Below are 24,254 nucleotides of genomic sequence, written 5' to 3'. Positions count from 1 at the left end.
CTGTTAGCTCTTTTGACTGCTGCTGCACATTGAACAGATGTTTTCAGAGTACTATCTAGAATGACTCAAAGATCTCTTTCTGGAGTGGTAACAACTAATTGAGACCCCATCATTTTGTATGTATAGTTGAGATTATGTTTTCTAGCGTGCATTACTTTGCACTTATCAACACCATTTCATCTACCATTGTATTGTCCAATCATGCATTTTAGTGAAATCCCTTTATGACGCTTCACAGCCTACTTTAGACTTAACTATCTTGAATAATTTTGTATAGCCTGCAAACTTTTCACCTCACTGTTCACCCCTTTTTTTAGATCATTTATGAATGTTAAGCTGCACTGATTCCAGTATCAATCCTCTCTACCTCTACCACTGTGGAAACGGACCATTATTTCCTACCCTTTGTTTCCTGACTCTTAACAGTTACTGATCCATGAGAAGACTTTCCCTCTTATTCCATAACTCCTTACTTTGCTTATAAGCCTTTGGGGTGGGACCTCGTCAATGGCTTTCTGAAAGTCGATGTATACTATATCAACTGAATTACCCTTCTCCTCATGTTTGGCCCTCCTCAAGGAATTCTAACAGATTCTAATAAAAGCCATGTTGATTCTTCCCCCAACAAATCATGTTCATCTATGTGTCTGATAATTCTGATAGAAACTATGGTAAAGAACAATTTGCCTGGTACTAAAGTTAGGCTTACTGGCCTGTAAGTGCCAGGATCACCTCTGGAGCCTTAAAAAAAAAAAAATCAGCATTATATTAGCTACCCTCCAGTCATCTGGAACAGAGGCTGATTTAAAGTGATAGGTTACATACCACAGTTAGTAGTCCTGCAATTTCATACCTGAGTTCCTTCAGAACTCTTGGGTGAAACCCATTTGGTCCTGGTGACTTATTACTGTTTAATTTATCAATTTGTTCCAAAACCTCCTCTATTGACACCTCAGTCTGGGACAGTTCCTCATATATCACGTAAAAGGAATGGCTCAGGTATGGGAATCTCCCTCATATTCTCTACAGCGAAGACCAATGCAAAGAGTTCATTTAGCTTCTCAGCAATGGCCTTGTCTTTCTGGAATGCTCCTTTAGCACCTCGATTGTCCAGCGGCCCTCTCTGATTGTTTGGCAGGCTTCCTGCTTCTGATGTGCTTACATTTTTTTGCTGTTAATTTTTGTCTCCTTTGCTAGGTGCTCTTCAAATTCCTTTTCAGCCTGCCTAATTATGCTCTTACACTTGATTTGCTAGAGTTTATGTTCCTTTCTATTTTCCCCAGTAGGATTTGACTTCCAATTTTTAAAGAATGCCTTTTTGCCTCTACCAACCTCTTTTACTTTGTTTAGCCATGATGGCTTTTTTTTTTTGCCCCCTTAGTATTTCTTTTCATTTGGGGTATACTTTCAGTTTGAGCCTCTATTACAGTGTTTTAAAATGTTTCCATGCAGCTTGCACGCATTTCACTCTTGTGACTGTTCCTTTTAATTTCTGTTCAACTAGCTTAAGCTTCCTCATTTTTGTGTAGTTCCCCCTTTTAACGTTAAATGCTACTGTGGTGTGCTTCTCTTTGGTATCTTCCTCCCCCCCCGCAAGGATGTTAAATTTAATGACATTATGGTAGCTATTACCAAGCAGTTCAACTTTTCACCTCTTGGACCAAATCCTATGCGCCACTTAGTATGAAATAAAAAATTGCCTCTCCCCTTGTGGGTTCCAGGACTAGATGCTCCAAGAAGCAGTCATTAATGATGTTTAGAAATTTTATCTCTGCATCCCTTCCTGAAGTGTTGTATACCCAGTCAATATGAGAATGAATTATTCTTATGTTTTCTGCTTTTGTAGCCTCTCTAATCTCCCTGAGCATTTCACAATCACCATCACCATCCTGGTCAAGTGGTTGGTAGTATAGTCCTACTCCTATATTCTTATTGTTCAACCATGAAATGTCTAGTCATAGAGATTGTATGGTACAGTTTACTTCATTCAAGATTTTTAACTATATTTGACTCTATGCTTTCTTTTACGTATAGTGTCACTCCCCCACCAGCACAACCTACTCAGTCATTGCTATATATTTTGTACCCTGGCATTACTGTGTCCCATTGATTATCATTGTTCCACCAAGTTTCTATGATGCCTAATATATCAATAGCCTCATTTAATGCCAGGCCCTCAAGTTCACCCTTCTTAGTATTTCGACTTCTAGCAGTTGTATACAAGCACTTATAAAATGTGTCAATATTTAATTGTCTGCCTTCATGTGATGTACTTGAATGGGACTCTTTCATCTGACTGTTTCGCTTCAGCTCCTACCTGTGCTTTTAACCTCTCCTAGGATACACAGAATTGCCATTAATAGATCCTCCCCTAAAGGATGTTTCTGTCCAAACAAAGTGCTTCTCCGCAGCTTTCCCCCTGCTCTTAGTTTAAAAACTCCTTGGTGACCTTTTAAATTGTACATGCCAGCAATCCGGTTCTGTTTGGTTTAGGTGGAGCACATTCTTCCTGTATAGGCTTCTCCTTTCCCAAAAGGTTCCCCAGGTCCTAATGAACCTAAAACCCTCCTTCCTACACCATTGTGTCATCCACTTATTGAGATCCTGCAGTTCTGCCTAACTGATCCTGTGTGTGGAACTAGAAGCATTTCAGTGACTGCTACCATGGAGGTCCTGGACTTTAATCTTACCAAGCAGCCTAAATTAGGCCTCCAGGACCTCTCTCCTATCTTTTCCCATGTCACTGGGTATGTAAATGTACCATGACCACAAACTCCTCACCAGCACAGCAATAAGTCTGTCTAGATGTCTCAGGAGATCTGCAACCTTCTCACCTGATAGGTAATTCACCATGCGGTTCTTCCTGTCATAACAAATCCAATTATCTATATTTCTAATAATCAAATCCCCCATAACTATTATTTGTCTCTTCCAAATAAGTGGTAATAAGAGGTATTCTCAGGGCGAGAAGATACCATAACATCTGAAAGCAGGGTCTCAACTATAGGATCGTTTCCCTTAGCTTCACTTTCGTCCTCCTCAGTAGCACTGACGCCATCAGACTCAGGGTGGGACCATTCTACTGTGCCTGGAAAGTCTTGTCTATGTATCTTGGTCTCACTTAGCTGCTCCAGTTCAGCCATGGTGACCCAATAGCCTGTAACTGGTCTCAGACAGTCATGAGCTGATTGCACTGAATGCACATATACACCACTGCCAACAAGGCAGTGGTATCTGGGGATTTCAGAAACGCAAGTCTCTGCAGATCTGCTGCCAGTTCAGGTGCAGTTTCTTCTTTCCCTCTCCTTCTAGCTTTTAGCTGTACCCTCTCCAGTTCAGATTGATGGCTAGCTCCAAACCACATGTCAAGGGCTTGTATCTGGTCTGGATAAACTCAGTCTCTTTTCATTCTGCAGTACAATCACAGCTGGGCCACCCACATTGGCTTCTTGTTAACATCCCTTTCTGTTTTTTTTCCCAGGCATTCAGTTGAGCTATAATGTTAAATTGAACCAAATAACCCTTACAGGAAGACAGTGGGCTTTTGTATTATTTGAGCTGGAACAACCCATCCTCTTCCCTCTGTGGGTTACAAACAGAGTAGAAAACTATTGTTAAGTGTCCACTCTTACCGAAGTCCTCTGGCTGGTTCCATTCCTCACCCAGGTAGTTGCTTTCCCCTGTAGTCTGTGACCTTTCCTTCTGGAGTTAAATTTTCAGCAGCTTAAGTCTTTGCTGCAGCTCATCTCTGTTGGCGAGCTCCAGGTTGACTAAAGCTTGTTTAGTCTTCCGTCTTTCATGGAGGAACTTCTAGTGTCCAGCAGTCAGATTGTTGGCCACCTCGTCAATTCATTTTACTATTCCAGCCTGGGAGTTTTGAAGTTGAGTTTCCCCGTCTATTCAAACACTTTGTAGTTGCTGCTCTAACAGAGATTTGACCTCTCCCTGCAAGTCAATCCTTAGCTCTTTCTGGGAAGGCTCTAGATGCTGCTTTAGTTCCTTTTGGGACACCTCCAGTTCCTTTTTAATTCCTTTTAGTTTTAATTCCTGCTGGCTATTTTTGATTACTGTAATCACCTCCATTACTTGTTCCTAAAAGGTATATGCAGTCACCACACACTCCTAGTGGCCAAGGTGATACTACAGGTGTGCCCTCACCTTAATTTTCTCAAGTGGAACAGCAATAGATTCACTTTAAACATCCAGAGCAAGAAGACACCAACATATGTTCATACAATACCATAAACTCTTTTTAAATTACACTTCAAGACAGGAATCGTAACAAACAATTCATCAGGACTCTGGACCAGGCTTCCAAACTTACACCCAAGTCCACACCCAAGTCTCTGACTCAGTAGGTTCATCTCCTGGTATCTGACAGAACAACTATCTTGCCCCACTGCACTCTACCTGACTTCTCTTCTCCTCTCCACCCTAATGTCCTGTTCCTATTCACCTCCAGGGTGGGATCAAGTTCTCCTTGATTAGAGCTGTTCTGCAGGTTGTAGGGTCCAGCCTGACCCTTAAAGGGGTAGTACCTTTTTTTTTTTTTAAACCTATCACATTCTTTCACAGTTCCATTTTGGTTCAATAGGAATCCCAGCTTACAGTCTCTCTCCTTGGACACTAGAGCCTACTCTCCCACTAGTCTTACCCATTTTCAATCCCAGCAACTAGTCAAAATTCAGGGTCCGGAAATGTTCCAATTGGAAGCAGAAACTGATGATGGAGTCTGCTTTTTTCTTTGATTTATTTTCCTTTTTTATTTTTACAAGAAATGTACAGACCCGTTTCTCCAAATGCGTGACAAATCAAAGGCAAAAAGAGTAGTTTCTTAGTTAATAGGCCCAAGCTTAGGGGTATGGAATGGCTTCCATATGAGGAGAGTTTAATAAGACTGGGACTTTTCAGCTTGGAAAAGAGACGACTAAGGGGGGATAAGATAGAGGTCTATGAAATCATGAGTAGTGTGGAGAAAGTAAATAAGGAAGTGTTATTTACTCCTTCTTATAACATGAGGACTAGGAATCACCAAATGAAATTAATAGGCAGCAGGTTTAAAACAAACAAAAGCAAGTATTGACTATAACAGGGTTCAAAAAAGAACTAGATAAGTTCATGGAGGATAGGTCCATCAATGGCTATTAGCCAGGATGGGCAGGGATGGTGTCCCTCACCTCTGTTTGCCAGAAGCTGGGAATGGGCAACAGGGGATGGATCACTTGATGATTACTTGTTCTGTTCCTTCCCTCCGGGGCACCTGGCTTTGGCCACTGTTGGAAGTCAGAATACTGGGCCAGATGGACTTTTGGTCTGACCCAGTATGGCCGTTCTTATGCTTCTTTTCAGCTCGCCCCAACCCAGAACCTCTCCTAGTTTTTTCTGAGAGTCACACTTTGCTTACAGGCTTCTGCTTAGATTTTTTTTTCAGGCTGTTTCTGTCTCTCCCTCTCTGGTTCTCTGTTCTGCTTTCCATGCACCCTTTTTCATACCCAAAACGTTACTCACAATACTCAGAGGGAAAAAAAACAAAACAAAACTAACAAACAAACACCCCTCCACCCACATAGCCCAAAACTCCTGGGCAGGTTTACATAATCTTTTTGTTGTATATGGGGGGTTGTGATGAATGTATCCTTATGGTTATGTTAATTGACTTTAGCAAAGCTTTTGACACGGTCTCCCACAGTATTCTTGCCAGCAAGTTAAAGAAGTATGGGCTGGATGAATGAACTATAAGGTGGCTAGAAAGCTAACTTGATTGTCAGGCTCAACGTGTAGTGATCAATGGCTCCATGTCTAGTTGGCAGCTGGTATCAAGTGGAGTGCCCCAAGGGTCGGTCCTCGGGCTGGTTTTGTTCAATATCTTCATTAATGATCTAGAGGATGGTGTAGATTGCACCCTCAGCAAGTTTGCAGAGGGCACTAAACTTGGAGGAGTGGTAGATATGGAGGAGGGTAGGGATAGGATACAGAGGGACCTAGACAAATTAGAGGATTGGGCCAAAAGAAATCTGATGAGGTTCAACAAGGACAAGTGCAGAGTCCTGCACTTAGGACGGAAGAATCCCATGCACTGCTACAGACTAGGGACCGAATGGCTAGGCAGCAGTTCTGCAGAAAAGGACCTAGGGGTTACAGTGGACGAGAAGCTGGATATGAGTTAACAGTGTGCCGTTGTTGCCAAGAAGGCCAATGGCATTTTGGGCTGTATAAGTAGGGGCATTGCCAGCAGATGGAGGGACGTGATCGTTCCCCTCTATTCGACATTGGTGAGGCCTCATCTGGAGTACTGTGTCCAGTTTTGGGCCCCACCCTACAAGAAGAATGTGGAAAAATTGGAAAACGTCCAGCGGAGGGCAACAAAAATGATTAGGGGGCTGGAACACATGACTTATGAGGAGAGGCTGAGGGAACTGGGATTGTTTAGTCTGCGGAAGAGAAGAATGAGGGGGGATTTGATAGCTGCTTTCAGCTACCTGAAAGGGGGGTTCCAAAGAGGATGGATCTAGACTGTTCTCAGTGGTAGAAGAGGACAGGACAAGGAGTAATGGTCTCAAGTTGCAGTGGGGGAGGTTTAGGTTGGATATTAGGAAAAACTTTTTCACTAGGAGGGTGGTGAAACACTGGAATGGGTTATCTAGGGAGGTGGTGGAATCTCCTTCCTTAGAAGTTTTTAAGATCAGGCTTGACAAAGCCCTGGCTGGGATGATTTAGTTGGGGATTGGTCCTTCTTTGAGCAGGGGGTTGGACTAGATGACCTCCTGAGGTCCCTTCCAATCCTGCTATTCTACGATTCTATGAATTGAGGGGTGCATTCCTACCTATCAATCTCAACCAGGTTTTAACTCAACCCATACCAAAGTTTCACCTACCTCCTAACAATATCTTATTGGCACACAAGCTGCTGCTATACAAGTGGTGCCAAACTATAAAAAAAGAGATAAACCCCTGTCTGTCAGAAACAGGCATAATAGCCCAGATCCTCAGAGGTATTTAAGCACGTAACTCATATTGAAACCAATTAATAAATGGAAGTTAGGTGCCTAAGTACTTTTGTGGATCTAAGCCAAAATTTGCTCCCTCCTTTGGAGGTTTATATCCTGTGCCCATTTGTTGTAAGAGTCCATTCCTGACTCAGTAACAGGTGGCTGCATAGTGCAATTGCATCTTTGCTGTTTCTCTCCTTTTTCTCAGGTCCAGGGAAAGTTTTAGGCTTTTTTTTTTTTGTTTGTTTGTCATGCTTCTTGATTAAACGACTTTGCTGCGGGAAACATTTTCTTGCACTCTCTTGTATTTCACACACGGGAGGAGACCGTGCCTCTCTGCGTCAACCTCTCTTTTAAGATTGCACGATTGCTCCTTTCTGGGTTTGGGCTGGCTTGGGTCTGCCTGTTTCCACCTCTAGCTCAAGGTCACGGCTCGTTTCTGTGTTTGGTGAGCGGCTGCTGTGGAGATGCGCTGGGCATGGCGCTCAGATCACCTGCCGCCGCTGGGTGAGGCTTCCGCGCCCGGACGTGTAGCAGCTGGTTGCGGCTTGGCGCGTTTGGGGCTTAGAGTCGTGCTGCGGCTTTGGGTGTCCATCGAGCACCCAGTCTAGACGGTCGGGGGGCTGCTGGTTCCTCACCCGGGACTCGGAGGGGCAGCATATGCTGCAGGGAAGGGGGCCGGTGGCTGCTAGGGTGCCCCCACCCGCAGCCGGGCTCTTTGCCCCCACAGTTGAGGGGGAGGGGGCGAGACCCGGCCGGGGCCGGCGGAGGGGGGTGACACCGGCCACGCGCACGGAGCGCTGCTCGAGGACTACGGGGGCTCCCCCGGCGCTGGGTGAGACCGCGCGGCCCCTTTAAGTGGCCGGTGAGCGGCTGACGGATGGAATCACGTGCCCCGCGGCTGGAGCCGGAACCCGGCCGGGCTGGGAAGCTCGAGACAGCGGTGAGGCTGCGGAGCAGTGAGGCAGGGGCTGCGCGCGCGCTCTCCCTCCCCTCTCTCCCCCCCACCCCCCCCGTGTCGCGCGCCGGCGGGCTCTGGCGCCCCAGCTCGGAGCAGGAGCTCGCCGCGATCCCGAGCCCGGGGCGGCGTTCCTCGCTGCCCCCCCCGCTTCTCGCGCCGGCCCCGCCGCCGGGCTCCGGAGGATGGAGCTGTTCCAAGCCAAGGATCACTACATCCTGCAGCGCGGGGAGCTGGCGCTCTGGTGCAGCCGGAGGGACGGTACCCTGCAGCTGCGACCCGGTGAGTCAGGCGCCGGCGCTCGGCGGCTTTTGGAGGGGAGCGTCTCCCGCCGCCGGGGGCAGGCGGGCTGGGCTGGGCTGGGCTGGGGGCAGGTGGGGGGCGCTCGCCCGCCTGCGGGCGGGGGTGAGGAGACGGGCAGAGCCAGCCGGGGGCGGGCAGTGGGGGGACATGGCCGACAGACCGGCTCGGGCTAGGGCACGGGGTAGGCAGGTAGGGGAGCGAGAGGGGGGGCGGATCCCTTGGGGGCGGGATGAGCAGGGGGTGACGAGGGGGATGGCGGACCCGCTGGGGAGGGGCGGGCGGCGTGGTGAGTGGTATGGCTGGGGAGGAGAAGGGTGGGTGGGGCAAGCGGGGTGTGTGTGACGGGGGGATGGCGGACCCCCGGGGGCGGGCCGAGCGGGGGGTGCCAAGGAGGACCTGCTGGGGAGTGGGGGCAGGGTGGTGAGTGGGGGAGGGGGTGACGAGGAGGATGGTGGACCCGCTGCGGGGGGCGGGGCAGGCTGGCGAGCGGGGGTGGGGTGTGGACCCGCTGCGGGGGGCGGGGCAGGCTGGCGAGCGGGGGTGGGGTGTGGACTCGCTGCGGGGGGCGGGGCAGGTAGGGTGGGGGTGACAAGAGGAAAGGCAGCCCTGCAGGGGGAGCAGGATAGTGAGTGTGGGTGATGGGGAGGTTGGCAGACCTGCTGCAAGGGCAGATGGGGTGGCGAGTGGGGGTTATGGGGAGGTGCTTGAGGATGGTGGACCCACTTGGGCCCATGCAGGGTGGGGGTGATGACTACAAAGGGGGTAGCTGACCCACTGGGGTAGGCTGCTGAGTGTGGAGGTGATGAGGAGGATGACAGACCCACTGGGGACAGGCAGGCAGGCTGGAGTGGGTGGAGAGGTGAGAGAGGATGGCAGGAGACCCATTCAGGCAGGCTGCTGAGTGCTTACAGGGTGAGGATGAGAATCTTGAAATCTTTGAGGCACTAATAAACACAGAGGTGGTGCTAGCCCATTGGGGGCCCTAAGTAGGAATATCCCCCCCCCTCAGAACACATAATGAAAAGTGAATAGGGGGTCCCCTTGACCTGCCCTAAGAAATTTCTTAGTCTGTTTATGCCTAGCATTGGCTTTGGATAAACATGAGTTTTCATTCCTTCTTTCTTTTGCAGCCTGGCAATGCTGTAGGGATCATGTTATTCCTTACTCCTGAAGCAGTAGGATTGTGATGGTTTACTACCCCTGCTTAGCAAAACATAACCCAATATTTACAGTCACCTTTCCTCATTATGTTGCTGCAGCCAGCTGTCTGAATCCAAGCACCATGAGGGGAGCTGGTTATACAGCCCTGTACATGGGAGTGTGGGATGTGTGTGGTGTAGGTATGGGGCATGTAGTCCTCTGCTGATTGCCCAGTGAAGTGGGGGCTTTGTCATCTGGTCATTAGAAAGTGGGACTTATGCTGAAATGGCTGTGTGGTCGTTGACAGTCTCTACAACCTATTTTTTATTCTTGTACTGATGGAGGATTGTACATCAAGGATATATCTCATTCCAGTGGTGAATTTCTTAATGCTTCTTGCTGGTGATAGGAATTGGCTTCAGTCAGGTTTTGCTGTTGATAAATTGTTGAGGCTGCTACTCTAATAATGGTTTTAGAGAATTACAGTCATTCACAAAATATAGAACAAGACAGAACACTGGTCCCTGTGTATATAATTTAGTATAGGCAGGGTAAAACATCATGCATCAGTTCAGACAGATGATGGTGTTGAGGTATCACTAATAGTCTAAATCAGTTTAAAAGCAGTCTTTGTTTTCCTGTGAATTTTTCCCCCTTGTAAAAATAAACTGGAAGTGTGACTGCCAGCTGTTTATAGATTGTGTTCTCTCTTTATATTGTATGTGTGCCGTTGCAATAGACTGGTGTATGATTGCTGTCCCTCTTGGACCATCATGAAAATGAGGAAGGCCATCTTGTGTGACTAACAGTGTGCAAAATAAATGGTTCTTTGCTATTGATCTTAATATAGGCTGGTTATCTGGCACATTATCTCTTACATAGGGTAAACAATTCCCTCTCCCTTCTCCTGAGTTTCTTTTTATGAGCAATCAGGCAGGTTTGTACTTTTGTGCATTTTGTTCTCATTAGACTCACTTCTGTGATGACTAAGTCTGTTTTGAAGCAAGTACCAACTTTTTATGTGTCACTTAATCATATTCAAAGATACAGTCCAAAAAAGTAAAGAAACATAGGATTATAAACAAGGACTCGGATTCAAATACCGAGAAAAGAAAAATAAAACAAAGAAAGAAATTGCAACACCCCTTTTCCCCAGCAATAGGGTAGTCATTTTGGATATTACTAAATACAGTACTATTCTAAGAAGTAACCTTCTACCCTTGAGTAATAGACATATGCTTAAAATTAAGGAAATATTTGATCCTGACTAGTTTGTAGTATGGTATAAAAACTTCGGCTGCTTTAAGATAGCTGGGATATTTCACTGAAGAGTGTGGCAGCTGTTCATGGACTCTAGCTGCTTCCCAGTCTTACTACCTATACCTGTCTAAAATGCGAGTCCAAGGAAAACTGAGGAAAAATTGTATAAGCATGTGTATAATCAAATCTATGACCATCTTTTGAGTAAGCTAGTCTGTAAAGAATATTTCTAGCAACAAAATACATAATCTCAAATACTATCAATCTTCATGTATCAGAATAATTATTCTCTCTCTCTCATTCTCATTTAAATAAAACCCACTCCAAACAAGTTTAACATTTGGCCAGGTTTATGTGTGTATGCATTAAAGTATGTCCCTCTTGCCATTTTAATTTGCATGCTTCAGTTCACTTGAGATGGGTTGTAATGTTGTTCTAGCATCATTTATTTATTACATTTTGTCCAGGAGCTTTATTTATAGTTTAGGGTCTGAACATTTTAGTTTATAAACCACATTATAACTATCTTATAACAACCACTTATAAAATGTCTGCTGACAAAAGCTGGTCTACAGGATAGTTTATTAATTGAATAAATGTTTATACAAACTCTAATTTTAAACTGATATAGTTATAGCTTTCTATCAATTTGTAGAAAATTATTACTCTGCACATGAATAGTAAAATAACAAACTTGCACACGCTAGTCTTTGAGATTGACGTTCTTGGGGCTTAAAGGCTTTTAATCATCTGTATGCTGTCAGTTGCAGGGATTACTGTGGTCTTGTGGAACCCATTTACTTCAGGGGGGCCTTGTGAGGGTGCAGCAGTCTGTTTGCACGCTGACAATTGCAGGATTGGATTCTTACTGATTGAAAATTTAAAGGAATGCTGTAAACCTGAACTCTACTCAGTTTAAAATAATGAGTAAGTGAAAAGTAATCTGATGCTACATCTGCCCCTTTGCCTTCTTGCCAATTTTTGTTGAGGTTACAGCCACATGCCTTATTTTTAAATGTTTTTTTCTTTCCTGTCTCTTGCTGACCTTTGCAAACAGGAGAAAATGAAAGTAGTGAAACTGATTATACACAAAGTACTTTAAAATTTGTAAAGTAAATCTGAAAAAAAGAAGTGTATTTCTGTAACTAGCTATTTCTTTTAGTAATAAGTTAAAAAAGATGCACTTGTCTGAATTTTGTTTAAGTTGATAGTGTATTTTGTTTCTTGGCCATTATAATGGTCTGTATTCCCCAATGATGTAAGTAATCAGATTATATGCCAGTGTTTTATCAGTTAGTAAACAGTAGAGCCATAATCTATGTCATTGAAATGTTTCATAATTGTGTCAGTTGTCAAAATGTTTCATGTGGAATATGTATTGCTCTTTTTTTTTTTAAAAAGCTTCACTTTCATTCTGTTTAAACAATGCATGTGTATGGTTTGGACTGAATCTCAGGTGAGTGATAAGCCATGCAAAATATTAGTCTATATATCTAAGGCCTTCCATTTGAAGAGCTCAAATTAATCTGCCAACACTATTGAATGTAAGCCTCTTGACATCCCTAGAAATAGGTAAGTATTCTCTCCATTTTATTGATGAAGGAAATTGAGACACTGTCTCAGGTCAAAATCACACAAGTCCTGTGGGAGAGCTTTTATTAGAATTCTGCTCTCAAATACCTAGTTCCTTTACCAGTAAACAATGATTTCTCTATTTCATATATTTAAAGGAACACAGCCATGTGTTAGAAACTCTTTACCTACTATTGTTGCAAGTAATACTTGGGATTTCTATAAGTGAAAGACTGGGTCCCGGGTAGGGCCAGCAATATGTCTCTTAGTTTGTGCATTTGATAGCCCCCTTGAGTATATTCATTTTTTTTAACTGCGTTCAGTTTCTGTTGTGTGTATGTTTTTGCACACAGCAACAAGGAAAGAAATATGAAAACCCCAAACTGGCAGAGACACTCAGGTCAAGTGTAGTACTTGATATCAAAATGAATTGATTTTAAACAGTGAATTATGTAACTTGGTATGTAGACTTGGTAAAGGAAATCTATTACAATTTTAAAAATGAAAATTGGCTCCTTTAATTTTTTTAAGGATGTCTAAAAATGTATATCCATTAACAGGAAACAGTAAAATTTGTTACTGGTCCTGGACCAGTAAATTTGTGGAGATGGGGGAGAGCTTCAAAACAGCTGTATTGTTTGTAAAAGTGTTCCTAAAACTGTCAGGGCAGGAGGTATTAAGAGTAAATGTCTTTTTGATATTTCTTCAGGATTGAATAGCAAGTTTTGGACCAATAGAACATTTAAATTCCTGACTAATCTCTTAGATAGTGGAAAGAACAACTTAACTGGATTGGCTTTATTACAATGAATGTATTCCAGTTGTTTGACTTCACAAGAAGGCTGACATTATGCCCTAATCTGAGTGATATCTGCTTGTGTTTACACAGGCTTTCTCTAGTCGTAGATGTTTTTTTGTTTGTGGACCTAAAGCGTTATTGAATCTCTATATAGAATCTTTAGATTACTCTGGCACTATATGTTAGATTCTTAACTGTCCATGATATATGTCTGCAGCATGAAAATCTAACTGGGTGATTACAACATATTAAAACAAAGTATGTTTTGAACATTTATTGACTTGTTCTAGAATAAATTGTTAGCAGTTCTTGTTTACATATTACCTAGGATCTCCTGGCATGTATCACCATGCACATTACAAATATGGATGTAATGACTCTTACTACAAGGATATATCTTAGTAGAAGATGAGGAATTCCTTGGTACGAACTGATCAGTTAAAAACATGATATGACAAGAGACTCTTAACCAGGTGGTCGTCTTCAAGGGGGGGGAGAAAGCAATAAAGAGCTCTTTGGGCTAAGAGGAATTGTGTGACGAGAAATTTTGAAGGATAAAACACACACGCCACCTGCAACCATAATGTTTTGGACTGTGATCTCTCAAACTGAACAAGATTGATTGTAGTTACTGCTTGGATCAGACACTTGTGAAAGGAGAAACGGGTGTCCAAAAAAGGTTTTTTTCCTGCTGTTAGTACTGAGCCAGTATTTTCAGGATAAATATAAAATGTCTGACATTTCACTCAGAAAACATTCAGTCTAACACAACTTCTCACTGGTTGGTGTCACCAAAGACCCCATGCCTTTTTGCAAGAGCAGAGGTGTTTTTAGAACTACCTTGTAATTGGATCTATAGGAGCAAATGTGAATTAACAAAAAAGGGCACTTTCCTAGGAAACAAACTATTATAGTGTTGGTGCTGCAGAAAGGCTCCTGTTTCTGTGGAGGAGATGGATGCATATCAGCAGTTGAAGTAATTCCCTGCAATGGAATATACCCTTTTATAACTCACTTCAGATTCAAGTGTTTATAGAATATCTACATGGAGAAGAGATTTTTGATAATAGCTCTCTAATCAAGCAGAAAAAGGCATAGTCAGATCAGATTAAATAAGGCACATATTTTAACAGTGAGGGTAATTTAACAATTGGATCAGGTTACCTAAGGAAGTAGTGGACTTTCAGTTACTTTAAGTGTCTTTCTTTCTATAAGATATGCATAGCTCAAAGAAGATATGGGCTTGATCCAAAAATTATTGTATGAGGTTTTTTGGCCTGTGTTATGTAGGAGATCATTGTAACGGTCTCTTTTCATGATTCTTGCCAGTAAAGGCTCTGATCCTGCGAAGACTTAAATGCATGGTTAACTTTAGACACTGTGAGCAGTCCCATTGAAGCAACTGGAACTACTTGCCATGCATAAAGTTAAGTGCTTAAGTCTTTGCAGCACTAGGGTCCAACTTTGTTATCCGTTGGCATATCCCAAAATTTAAGCAATTTCAGATAAAACCTGATGCTTTCCAAAGGTGAAATAGTTTTGTTTAGAAGTGGCCTAATACATAGAAAGAAAAGGAGTACTTGTGGCACCTTGGAGACTAACAAATTTATTTGAGCATAAGCTGTCGTGAGCTACAACTCACTTCATCGGATGCATGCAGTGGAAAATACAGTGGGGAGATTTTATATACACAAAGAACATGGAACAATGGGTGTTACCATACACACTGTAACGAGAGTGATCAGGTCAGGTGAGCTATTACCAGCAGGAGAGGGGGAAAAAACAAAAACAAACCTTTTGTAGTGATAATCAAGGTGGGCCATTTCCAGCAGTTGACAAGAACATCTGAGGAACGGTGGGGGGGGGGGGGGAATAAACATGGGGAAATAGTTTTACTTTGTGTAATGACACATCCACTCCCAGTCTCTATTCAAGGCTAATGTAATGGTGTCCAGTTTGCAAATTAATTCCAATTCAGCAGTCTCTCATTGGAGTCTGTTTTTGAAGTTTTTTTGTTGAAGAATTGCCACTTTTAGGTCTGTAATCGAGTGACCAGAGAGATTGAAGTGTTCTCCGACTGGTTTTTGAATGTTATAATTCCTGATGTCTGATTTGTGTCCATTTATTCTTTGTGTAGAGACTGTCTGGTTTGGCCAATGTACATGGCAGGGGGGGCATTGCTGGCACATGATGGCATATATCACATTCGACCTAGCTACTGCCTCTCAGGAAGGTGGATTACCTATGTCAGTGGGAGAACTCCCGTTGCTATAGGGAGTCTACACTGAAGTGCTACAGCATCTAAAATATAGACAAGCTTTATAAATGGGGACCTATGTTCTAGTTTGTGAAAATTTAACTCTTCACTTAGATGAGAGAGAAACTGCATCTGTACCTAAGGAAATAAGCCTTAAGAGAAAATGAACACTCGCATTTCTGAGATTGTCATGCAGTCAGCTGTTACAATACAGGGACCTGAAAGTGTGGGAGGTATTACTATAGGATTTTATTCTCTCCCTTCCCCCCCCAACCTTGGGGTACAAAAGTGTGCTCACTTCCAGAGACAAGAGGTCCAGAACATAAAATGGAAGTAGGATACCTAAGCTGTCTGGCCACTATCTTTTTTTAGAGTTTAATTGAAAGAGAGCAAGTAGTGCTGACTGCATTCATGTGACTGATATAATTGGAGGTTTGAAACAGTCATCGAGCTCCTCTGAAATTTTAACTGTGACTTGCTACTTCACCTTATTAGAAACTGATGATGGATTTCACCATTTGTCAGCATAAACCTTTCACAACCATGTATAGTACCTTTTTGCCTAAATCTGTATGGAAACTAAATAAACACTCTTTAGAAAAAGAGATATGAGTGAGTGAAACTTCAGAGTATGAAACCAAAATTATTTCCTTGTTAATGATTAAGGAATGCTGCCTGTCTTAAATCAACTTTCAGGATAGCTTTATGAGCGAGGAATAATTCAGTAAGCCTTGGCAGATAAAAATGGATCTAGTGTGTCAAAAGCTCTGAATCTTTTAGTTTTAGACTCACATCCTCATCCCTGTCGTTCTGACTCACTTGCTGGTTGCTGTGAGACCCTGGACAGCGCTACATTCTTTCATTCATAAACAAATATATGAATTTATTTGTGTGTGTATATAGGTTCTCTTCCATTGACAAAAACACTCTCAAAAACAGACTGCTTTCAGTCTTCAGAGACTCTTCTGTTTTTTACTCTACATTTTAAATCACTAGTTTCAGAGTAACAGCCGTGTTAGTCTGTATTCGCAAAAAAAGAAAAGGAGTACTTGTGGCACCTTAGAGACTAACCAATTTATTTGAGCATAAGCTTTCGTGAGCTACAGCTCACTTCATCGGATGCATACTATGGAAAATACAGAAGATGTTTTTATACACACAAACCATGAAAAAACGGGTGTTTATCACTACAAAAGGTTTTCTCTCCCCCCATCCTACTCTCCTGCTGGTAATAGCTTATTTAAAGTGATCACTCTCCTTACAATGTGTATGATAATCAAGGTGAATCCTCCAGCAAGTGACCTGTGCCCCATGCTACAGAGGAAGGCAAAAAACCTCCAGGGCCTCCTCCAATCTGCCCTGGAGGAAAATTCCTTCCCGACCCCAAATTTGGCGATCAGCTAAACCCTGAGCATATGGGCAAGATTCATCAGCCAGATACTATATCTGTAGTGTGGGAGTCCTTTCTATAGCCTCACATCCAGGCTGTATCTAAATCTTGCTGATTCTTTCTTTGAGCATAACTGTCACACTTCAGGGCAATTGCACCTGCATTTCCCCTCTGTGGTTCAACAAAGGTGCTCCAGGCTCCTCAGCCATCACCTCTCTTGGGCGGAGAGCCTCATTTCTCTCCCTCTTGATCAGGGTATTTCCAGACTGCACAATCTCCTGACTATGCTGTGGTAGCCACAGCAGAAGACAAAACTGCCTAAGCAGGCCTGCTTTGCTTCTCTCTGCAGACAGTACACAATGTAATCGCCACAGTTAAGTTACCACACAGCTCTTTCTAACCAAGAACATTTATTCTTAAAGTATGAGCATTACAGAAAGAACACCTTCCAAGGGAAGCAGTGGGGGCAAAAGATCTATCTGGCTTTAAGATTAAACTCAATAAGTTTATGGAGGAGATGGTATGATGGGATAACATGGTTTTGGTAATTAAATATTCATGGTAAATAGGCCCAATGGCCTGTGATGGGATATTAGATGGGGTGGGATCTGAGTTACCCAGGAAAGAATTTTCTTGTGGCGGTTCAATACAAGACAGGACACGGCTTTGGGCAAGCAAGCAGACTGGTCTGCTGACGGGATTGCCCCTGTCAGCTTTTCCACCTCTCTTTTATTTCTCTCCCCCCTGCGCATTACATACCCCAACCGACCGCAAAAGGCATCAACAAAGAAAATAATATGACTTTGATTAATATTCCTATTTACTAGCCTCTATCTACTACAATCTTTGTTCTCAGGCCTTGAGCTTAGGCCGAGGAAGCTTCCCACAGTTGATGTCCTTATTTTGACTTCCCAGATGGTCCATGTTTCCATGGTCCATGTCCTTGGACAGAGCAGAGCAATGTGTGCATTGCTCCTACACAACAGTCAGGGTGTGCCCTGACTGTTTCCAGGTGCATGAACGCTACATGAACCCTTCATCCCCCCTTTTGTTATTATTTGTGCTTGGCCATCTCATGGTAGCCATCAATTTGCTTTTGCAAGTGATTTAACTCCCGGACAGACAAGGACATAACTCGGGGAGCCTGCCAGGGCAGATCTCTGCAAAGCCTTAGCAAGGAGGGAATACATTGTATACAGCAGCAGCAAAATATAAGCCCAACAATTACAAACACAGCATAACCAAAAAGTTGTCGCAGCCATCCTAGAGAGGGCAGCCATCCTGTAAGCCAATTCCAAAAGCCCTCAAACCCCAGATCTTGGCGTATGTGTGCCGTAAGATTGGCCAATTCGGCCAGTCTAGTTTCTATGGAGTGACTATTATCAGTTAAATTAAAGCAACACATATGCTGAAACGTGGAGCAGCCTAGATGGTGTTTCAGGAGCAGAAAATCAATGGCTGCTCTGTTATCCAAAATTGCATCCCTTAATTCGTGTTGCTCTGTGTTAAGGAGGGCAATTGCCTGGGATGTTGTATTAATTGCCTTTGCCGCAAAGCATGATAGGTTATTTAAAGTTCTGGCTGTATAAGTGGCAAGTCCAGGAACTCCAACAATAGAGGCCGCTAAGGCAGTATACTCAGCGTGGCTAAGGAGATCAACATCTGCAACACAGTCTTCTGAAAGGGGTACACCTCTTTTACTGCGCTTTTGGCCGGCAAAAGGCAGAATGAGTGTCATTCTGCTGAGGCAGCAAAGGGTGCCATCGCTTAAATTTGCGGGAATATAACTAAAGGTGCGTGAGCCGCAGGTAAAAAACCACCCTGATGGTAGGATGATATGGCCATAATTGTACGAAACATTTACGGCGTGGGAACAATTTAAAAAGGGTTGAGAAACTTGCCGACAGCCCAAGGGCACCTTTGTACTAGTGCAGTTAACCACACGTGCACAGGTGACATTGTTGGCCCCGGCCGGGTACGGTGTGTGGAGGGATATGGCCGTGTGAGACAAAGTATAATTGGCCGGGCCCCAATTAGCCATACCAGAGTATTGGGAAGAGAGATTCGCGTAAGCAGCGAGCATCGTCTCATTCCCTATTTCCTCAGGGTGATGACATACTGGGATAAGGCATGTACCTAACAATTCTCCAGCTGCTACAGAATTAGATAAACAAAAGTGGGTAACATTTGCTATTGAAGCCAATCTTTCCCATAGGTTATATGTCATTCGGGCTCGTAACGGAGAAAGCGCTCCCGAGCCAACCCCTACAGGAAATAGCAGGCACAAAAGACATACAATCAATACAGAATTAGCAGTAATTTGGGCAAGAATTGCCACAAACAAAGTCTCAGGAGTCTCTGTCTGTTGGTTTGCTGCCAGCTGTCGTTGAGCCGCGGCGACCAATGCTTTTACTGCTCCCCATGTCACGGGCTGGCTTGGGACACTACGCCTCTTCCGTTTCCGTCCCTTTGTTGTCGACCCGGGAGGCACTGTGCTCTCCTCCAGGGTCAGCTGAAACTCCGGTATGGGGTTCGATAGTCCCTGGTGCCACGCCATGCTGCTTCAGTGCTGGCCGCACACACTGGGCCGGAACCCACAATGGTCCTGCAGGGAGAGACACAGCAGCATATCCCCGACCCCAAGTGATTAGAGGTACTGGGCCCAGCCATTGTGGATCAGGCAGCTGACGGTAATAGACACGTGGTCTTTCCAGCACCTCGGATTTATGAAAATGCCGATCCGTGGGGGTCTGCTGATCTGCATTCAGTGTTAAATTATTTAGAGTAAACAAAAGGATATGCAATTGTTGCTGAATGTCTCCTAAGGTTCGGAGACGCAGCTCCCCTTGTTTTAATTGTTTATCAAGCAAGGTTTTTAGCGTGCGATTTGCACGTTCAACAATGGCTTGGCCCGTGGAGTTATGAGGGATCCCGTGTGTGAGACGGACGTCCCATTGGACACAAAAGGCGGAAAGGGCTGTGGAGCAGTAGGCTGGGGCATTATCTGTTTTTATTTGGCTCGGGCGACCCATAACAGCAAAACAAGCCCGCAAATGGTGAATAACTTTAGGAGTGGCTTCCCCACGCTGTGGGGTTGCCCAGAGGAATCCCGAATAGGTATCAATGGAAACATGTAAAAACGAATAGGGGTGGAATTGTGGCACGTGAGTGACATCCATTTGCCACAGTTGATTTGCTGCAGTACCTCTGGGGTTAACGGCATAAGAAAAGGTAGGGGCAGTAGCGGCACAGTGGGGGCAGGAACGAACAATAGAACGTGCATGATCAGCAGGAATGTGAAACTGGCGGGCCAAAACAGAGGCAGACTGATGAAAAAAGGCATGACTTTCAATGGGGTCAGAAAAAAGGGAATTTACCTCACCACGTAAAGCGCGGTCGGCGCACGCATTGCCCTCAGTAAGTAGCCCAGGCAGAGGGGTATGACTGCGAATATGAGCAACAAAGTAAGGGAAATTACGAGTGGTGATGAGATACTGTAAAGACAAAAACAGGCGAAGGAGGTCTGCATCGACCTGAGGGGTAATGAGGGCAAGGGGTAAATGATCAATTGTTGGATCATATTAAAGAAGTTCTGTATTAAAATCACAAATGAGTTTGATTCCCCAGAGTTTAAATTCCAGGGTATTACTAATTAAGAGGTCTCTTGGTTTTTGGTACTGTTTCTCTCCCTCTATGTGTGAAACTTGCAAGCTGCTAACTGTGTTAGTACATTCTAAGACAGAGTCTATTCTCAAAGCAATTCACAAGAGAGAGAGACTCAAAGCAATACTCTAACAACAGAAACAGCACCCAGAGACTCCCCACCCTTTTGTTGTATTAACAATTGTGATTAAAATAGAGGTAGAGGATGTATGTGGATGGATGCTTGGTGTGGATAATAACTGAATGATCAGGGAGGTGCCAGCCTAAGAATCCAGTGTCCATCGGCTGAAGAAGGCGTCAAGTGGAAATAACCAGAGGACCCCCCGGAGGGCAGACTGGAATCCACCCAACAGCCTCAAGGATGGGAGAACCAAAGAACAAGATAACATCTTGGAGCCATCAGGAATGTGCTATCTGCTGATTGATTCAGCAACAGCATGATGAAGCAATTCCCATAGACTGGCATAGGAAGAAATTCCTATAAAAATAGACTCTAAAAAGTGAGAACTTTGGGGTCTGATTCTGCAAACCAACTTCCAGGAGCATCAGATGAGAATCTGACAAGGCCCTGCTCCCTCCTCATGTCCAGGCCACCTGGCCAGTGGCTTGGCATGAGCAACTCTAAGGCTGGTAACTATGATAACAACCTTGCAGAACCTGTGGGTGTGTATATGTGTGTGTGTGTGTGTGTTTGTATGAATGAATGAATGTGAGAATAAATATGAGATTGAATGGAATGTTATAGCTATAACTAACTGCTTACTATGATTCTTTCTGTATTCACAATAAATGTGGTATTTTGCCTTTTTCCCTTTAATAAGATCCTGCTGGTTTTTTATTTTATTGGTACAACACAATTACTTGATAAACATAATGGGTGTCCACAATCAAATTAAAGGGACAATCAACAAAAAGTTGAAAGGCCAAAACAACAGCAGCCAATTCTGAGCGCTGCGCAGAACGCTGAGGCAGCGTAAAACGAGAATACCAACGAGGGGGGTCACCTAATTGATAGGTGACAACACCTCGACTTGGAGAGCCATCAGTAAGAAGAGTGACGACTGAAACAATGGGTTGAGAGCGGCTAAGACAATGGACAACTAGGGGCACCTGTTGGGTAATTACCAATCGGGGATCTTTTGGGGGATTATAAGAGATCTCTCCCACATAATCACAAAGAGCAACCTGCCAGGCCAAGGAGGTATCAAATTCACTATGGGACAATGGGAACACAATGGCAACTACATCGGTACCCGTGAGTTGCACTGCACGGTGGCGGGCTTTACGAACAAGATCGGACAAGGCATCTAAATAAGGATAAATGTTCCGAGGAGGAGTGGATGACAAATATAGCCACTCTATGATAGAGACGGCTGTGTCCGTACGAGGGACAAACAGAGCCGCAGTAGGCGTATGAGGGGTGGCAAGGAGAACCAACTGTAGGGGACGGATCTCAGTGAGTCTATCCACAAACTGCTGACTCAACACTGCATTGATCTGCCGAATGCAGGCAAGGTGCTCTTCAGTGACGGTAATAACTGCGCCCGGTGCCCGAGCTCCATGTAGGAGCTCGAACAACGGCCGCAGCATTGATGTGGGGAGACGGAAGTAGGGTCGAATCCAATTTAAATGACCCAAAACCTGTTGTAATTTAACAAGGGTTAGGGGTTGAGGTAGAACTAGTTTGGGGCGAACAGGGGTGGCATAGGTTTGTAAAACCTTATGCCCGAGGTAGTGGTAGGGATAAGAGCGTTGGATTTTTTCTGGTGCCACTAATAGGCCATGTTGGCCGAGAATCTGGGACAGAGATTCAAGCTGTTCTGCCATAACCTGGGGACCACTAAGCAAAATGTCACCCCACACTAAAGGTCTACCATTATATGGATATCGGGCATGAAAAGGGGCAAGGGGCTGATCCACAAAAAGCTGACACAAGGTCGGACTATTTTGCATTCCCTGGGGCAAGACTTTCCATTGATACCTATGAGAGGGTTGCTGATTATTATATTGTGGCACCATAAACGTGAATTTTTCGCGGTCTTGTGGGCAAAGGGGAATGGTAAAAAAACAATCCTTTAAATCTAACACACAAAGCTGATTGGTTTGAGGAATTAAATTCTGGTTTGGTAAGCCAAATTGTAAGGGGCCCATGGGTTGTATGCGTTTATTTATTTCCTTTAGATCATGTAACAGCCGCCATGCACCCGATTTTTTCTTAATAACGAACACCGGGGTGTTCCAGGGACTAGTGGAGCGTTCCAAGCGCTGTGCATGCAAATGTTGCTGCACAAGTGACTGAAGTGCTTTTAGCTTCTCTATAGGGAGGGGCCACTGGTCAATCCATACGGGCTCTAAGGATTGCCACACCAAGGGTAATGCTGAGGGCAAGAAGGGTGTGGGAGGATTTTGGGCCATTAGATATTAATATCGAGGGTGGTATCCAGCTTTGTAAGCAAGTCACGGCCCCAAATATTGAGGTGGACAGGGAGCACAAAAGGACGGATTGTAGCAAGGGCACGGCCTCCGGTTTAGAGACCGTGACCCAAGACAAACTTTGGCGCCCGGGTTTACTACCCCCGATCCCCCACAACTCTTTAGAAGGAACTGTTGGCCAACTAACCGGCCACTCCGGATCGCGAATCACCGTAACGTCAGCTCCAGTGTCCACCAGCCCTGGAAAAGGAAAATTATTTAAAAGAAGTGTTAACTGAGGTTTCGAGGGGCGGACCGACATTGTTAGAGCAACAAGTGGAGAGGACGTGTTGTGAGATGGCGACTGAGCCAGCGTCGATCCAAAGCCGCCACCGCCCCGGGCTTGATCCTCCGCAGCTGGCACCTGATAGGGGACTAAAATCAATTGCGCAATTGACCGTCCATGCGGGAGCGACTGTGGAAGATGGGTCCATACCTGAACCTTAATAACGCCAGTGTAGTCGGCGTCAATGACCCCTGGAATGACAAAAAAACCCTGTTTCCCGGCGTGTGAGCGAGGGAGAACCAGGCCCACAAATCCGGCAGGGAGAGGTCCCGTCACCTGGGTAGGTATGGCGCAAACCTCCCCCAGCAATCGAAAGTCAGCATCCTCCTGCATAATCAAATCAAGCCCTGCACTTCCGGCAGTCGCCGCCTTCATGGAGTCTATGGGTTTTGAGGCAGAGGAACAGTTGTCTGAGTGGGAAACACCCCCGTTTGGCCCTGGGTTCGGGGGGGACCCGTTGTGCGGTTTCCCGACCCGCTACGACACTGATTAGCCCATGATAGCCCTTCCTACACTTGGGGCACTTCTTTGAGGGGCGGGCGGGCGCTGCCGAGGAGCGGCACTCCCGCTGAAAGTGACCCTCCTTACCACAGCGGTAACAACGCTTCCCCTCCTTCCTGCTTTTCCGCAGGGCGGCAGCCAGAACTCCAGCCTTATGGGCTTGGGTGCGGATGTTTTGGCACGCCCGCAGCATGTCTGACAGCTCTAGAATCCCGGAGGCTTGTGCCGCCTGGAGAGCACGGCGGCAATCCTCGTTCGCATTTTCAACTGCCATTTTTAAGAGGATCTGAGCTGCTGCAGGGCTATCCACCTGCCGGAGGATAGCCTCCTGCAATCTGTTGCTCATAAATGATACCTTGCTCTCTATACACCTGGGCCTGGCGTTCCGCCATCTGCCGAAATTCACTAAGCCAAATAACATACTGACTAGGTGTCAGCATCATGCGCAACAGCGCCTTCCAGTCCTCAGGGACCAGGGAATACCCAGAACCTAGCCCTTCAATGAGACCACGCACATACGTGCTAGTCAGACTGAACTCGCGAATCACTTTCTTTACCTCTCTGATCACTGAGTAAGGCAAACTGACCCAGTTTGCAAGCTGGTTGCCCTGGCCATCATCCTGCCAGGTTACCGGACAGACTGAGACCAGCTCAGCCAGCTCCT

General features: G+C 44.9%; 1 protein-coding gene across 3 annotated transcripts in view; it reads left to right on the top strand.

Annotated features, from left to right (window-relative positions):
• Positions 1 to 7,435: 7,435 nt before the first annotated feature.
• The window catches only part of INPP5F (inositol polyphosphate-5-phosphatase F), a 118,538-nt gene continuing 101,719 nt past the window's right edge, over positions 7,436 to 24,254 (top strand). For 2 of the 3 annotated variants that reach the window (XR_013636091.1, XM_078853865.1), the window contains exon 1: positions 7,436 to 8,229. Coding sequence is in view for 2 of the 3 variants with exons in the window: in XM_078853865.1 (XP_078709991.1) it covers positions 8,133 to 8,229 (97 nt within the window). In the remaining variant the exon portion in view is untranslated. The remainder of the gene's footprint in view (positions 8,230 to 24,254) is intronic. The other variant, XM_073354205.2, reaches the window with a different exon arrangement.

Source organism: Lepidochelys kempii, chromosome 7, assembly GCF_965140285.1.
Source record: "Lepidochelys kempii isolate rLepKem1 chromosome 7, rLepKem1.hap1, whole genome shotgun sequence".
In the NCBI taxonomy this organism is placed as follows: domain Eukaryota; kingdom Metazoa; phylum Chordata; order Testudines; family Cheloniidae; genus Lepidochelys; species Lepidochelys kempii.
Note: the sequence above shows the minus strand (reverse complement) of the source record. Positions and strands in the feature narration are given on the sequence as shown.